This window comes from Echinops telfairi, unplaced genomic scaffold (assembly GCF_000313985.2).
Source record: "Echinops telfairi isolate 266 unplaced genomic scaffold, ASM31398v2 ScPeMD7_7469;HRSCAF=8507_1, whole genome shotgun sequence".
Classification (NCBI taxonomy): domain Eukaryota; kingdom Metazoa; phylum Chordata; class Mammalia; order Afrosoricida; family Tenrecidae; genus Echinops; species Echinops telfairi.
The window spans coordinates 70,438,238-70,440,722 of record NW_022111373.1 but is presented as its reverse complement, the minus strand read 5'-3'; the positions used below and the strand labels follow the sequence as shown (position 1 = coordinate 70,440,722).

The window sequence follows — 2,485 nt, the reverse complement described above, 5'->3', positions numbered from 1 at the left end:
TAAGTCTGACAGCTGTGCCACAACCAGAGGCCAGGTCCCACCTGTTTCTTATTGCCTAAAACCAAGCATTGGCTCTTCCATGCTAGGTGACTCCGAGTGGTAGGTCCTGCCTTCCTTCATCCTCAAATCCTTGCTTACTGTTACCCCATGGATTGTTCTCTCTGATGTGTTTTCTGACTCCTCTGCAGTCAGACTCAGCACCTTCATTCCTATATCCTAGCCTCCTAAAAAAAGAGTTTGTAAGTGGTTGGATTGTAGCACTTCTGAGGTGGAATTCATAAAAACCATAGTGACACAAACACCTGTTTCGTCCCAGGCACTGTCCTAAGCGTGCCACTCCTTTTAGTTCACCTAACCGTCGTCCTAATCCTAAGGGCTCGGTTATTGCTGTGATCCTCGCTATCCAGGCCCGGGACCTGAGGCACAGAGTGGGTAGGTCACCTGCTGGTGGCCGAGTCGTTGGCAGTGGAGAGCTGTCAGCTGTCCATACACTTTTTTGTGTAGTGCATCAGTCTAGGAGAGGTGCTCATGGTAAAGAAAGGAAAAATGAAATTGATAACAGCTTTAAGAAAATGGTATATTTTCATACTTTACAGACATTTTTGGAAATCTGTTCCTGTGTCCAGACTCACCCAAGAATTCGCGAAGGGCACAAGATTCTCTCCTCAGGGTTGTGTTCAGGTGTTGAAAAAGGCAAGGCACCTGGGAACACCTGAGCATTTCATAAGTGTGGCTTTGCCGGTGATTAATATTTCTAATGTGTTGCCTTGTTGATATTCTCTCAATTTTCTTAAATTGTTGCTACGTTGAGTCATCCTGTCTAACAGGGAGCCTGGAAACCTCTCTGTGTCCACAAGTAGTGTGGCATTGATAGGACTTGTAAGGTTCCATCATGCATAGTGCATACAAGTCAATCCTTTGAGATAATGGCATGTTAAGATAATGATATAAGTTATCTGTTGCTTGATTCTATTTAACCCAGGCATTACTGTATAACACTTTAAAAATAGTTTTATTGACATGTAATTCACATATCATGCCATTCAATAGTTCCATCCTGTTAAAAGAATGGTGCAGTTATCACCACAATCAACGTTAGAACAATTTCTTCTTTCCTGTACTCACTGTTGTTAGGGTATCACACTTTTTTTTAACTCCTCTTCTTTTGAATTTGAAAAATCTCCAAGGGACAAAACCAGAAGCATCGTGTGCTGCTGTCAGCACATACCGAAGTGAAAACACAATTGGCTACCCTATTCTGTGTTGTTCATGCTTTCATTTTGAGAGGGAGGCATACCTTTTTGCACCACCTGTAAACAAGTCAGTGCGATAGACGATTAGAAATGTATTACACTTTTATTATGAATTTGAGAACATTAAAACTACTGCTCAAAAAGAATGTCTTTCTTTAGAGCTTTCACCGTAGGCATGTGTGTGATTGGCAACAAAGTATGTTTTTAGTCTGGCAGCTGTAGAACCATCCATGATGCTCTTGGGAAACATGAAGAGGTACCTGAAGCGCCCCGTGTGGATCAACGCTGATATTCTACCTGGTCCAAATGGAAGTGGCAGAGTGGTGGACGCAAAACCATTTCTAGACACTGTGACCTCCTTCTTTCCAGATGTGACGTTTTCCCTGGGCTGGACCACCGGATGGCATCCTCAGAAAGTCAACGAAGGTCAGCTCCTAAGAGTGTATTTTTTTAATTGAGCAAGTTAACCGATTCTGTAGAGATGAAAATAGCAACCATGGTACAAAACCCCAAACACACCTCCTTCCTAATACCTTGGCGCCTGATAGGGAGGGAGACCCGGCTCTTCTTGCTGTTCTTTCAGATCTGCATTGCCGTGGTTGGTGAAGTATTTATTCCTAAGGTCCCTAAGAATCGAAGCCACCTCCTGACATGCTTGGAACCAATTCAAAGTTGATCCTTTTGGATTTGTAAATTGTTGAATACTCTCCTTCCCCCCACATCAAATGGAAGCTAAGGAGGGGTGCAGGGCCAGTGGGGGGCGGGAGAGGTTTGGATGCTACAATAAAGGAGTTTCAAGAGATGTGAGCCAGTAGCTGGGTCTTTAACCTGGTTTGGTGTTGCAGGTTTCCAGGCTGCCTTTCTCCCTGTCCTGTCATGGTTGCCAACTTGAATTTGAGCTTCCCTTTTGGTTTAAAAAATGGGATTTTCAGGTTTATAATCATTTAAGTAGTGCTTTCTATTCAAACTCAAACAAACTCACTGCTTTCAAGTTGATGCCAACTCACAGCGACCTTATGGGACAGGGTCAAGCTACCCCAGTGAGTTTCTGAGACCGTACCTCTTTACAAGAGTAGAAAGCCCCGTCTTCCTCCCTTGGAGCGGCTGGTGGTTTTGACCTGACCTTGCAGTTAGCACCCACCAAGTAACCACTACACCACCGTGGCTCCTGCGCTTTCTATTAGCAATCTCTCTTTCTAATTCAAAAGACATAATCTTCCAGATCTTAAAGG

The 2,485-nt window shown here is 43.8% G+C and overlaps 1 protein-coding gene across 2 annotated transcripts in view; it reads left to right on the top strand.

Moving 5' to 3' along the window:
• The window catches only part of FAM151B (family with sequence similarity 151 member B), a 42,204-nt gene that overhangs the window by 14,970 nt on the left and 24,749 nt on the right, over window positions 1–2,485 (top strand). For both annotated transcript variants that reach the window (XM_004703511.2, XM_045285307.1), the window contains exon 4: window positions 1,462–1,679. In XM_004703511.2, the coding sequence (XP_004703568.1) occupies window positions 1,462–1,679 (218 nt within the window). The remainder of the gene's footprint in view (window positions 1–1,461; window positions 1,680–2,485) is intronic.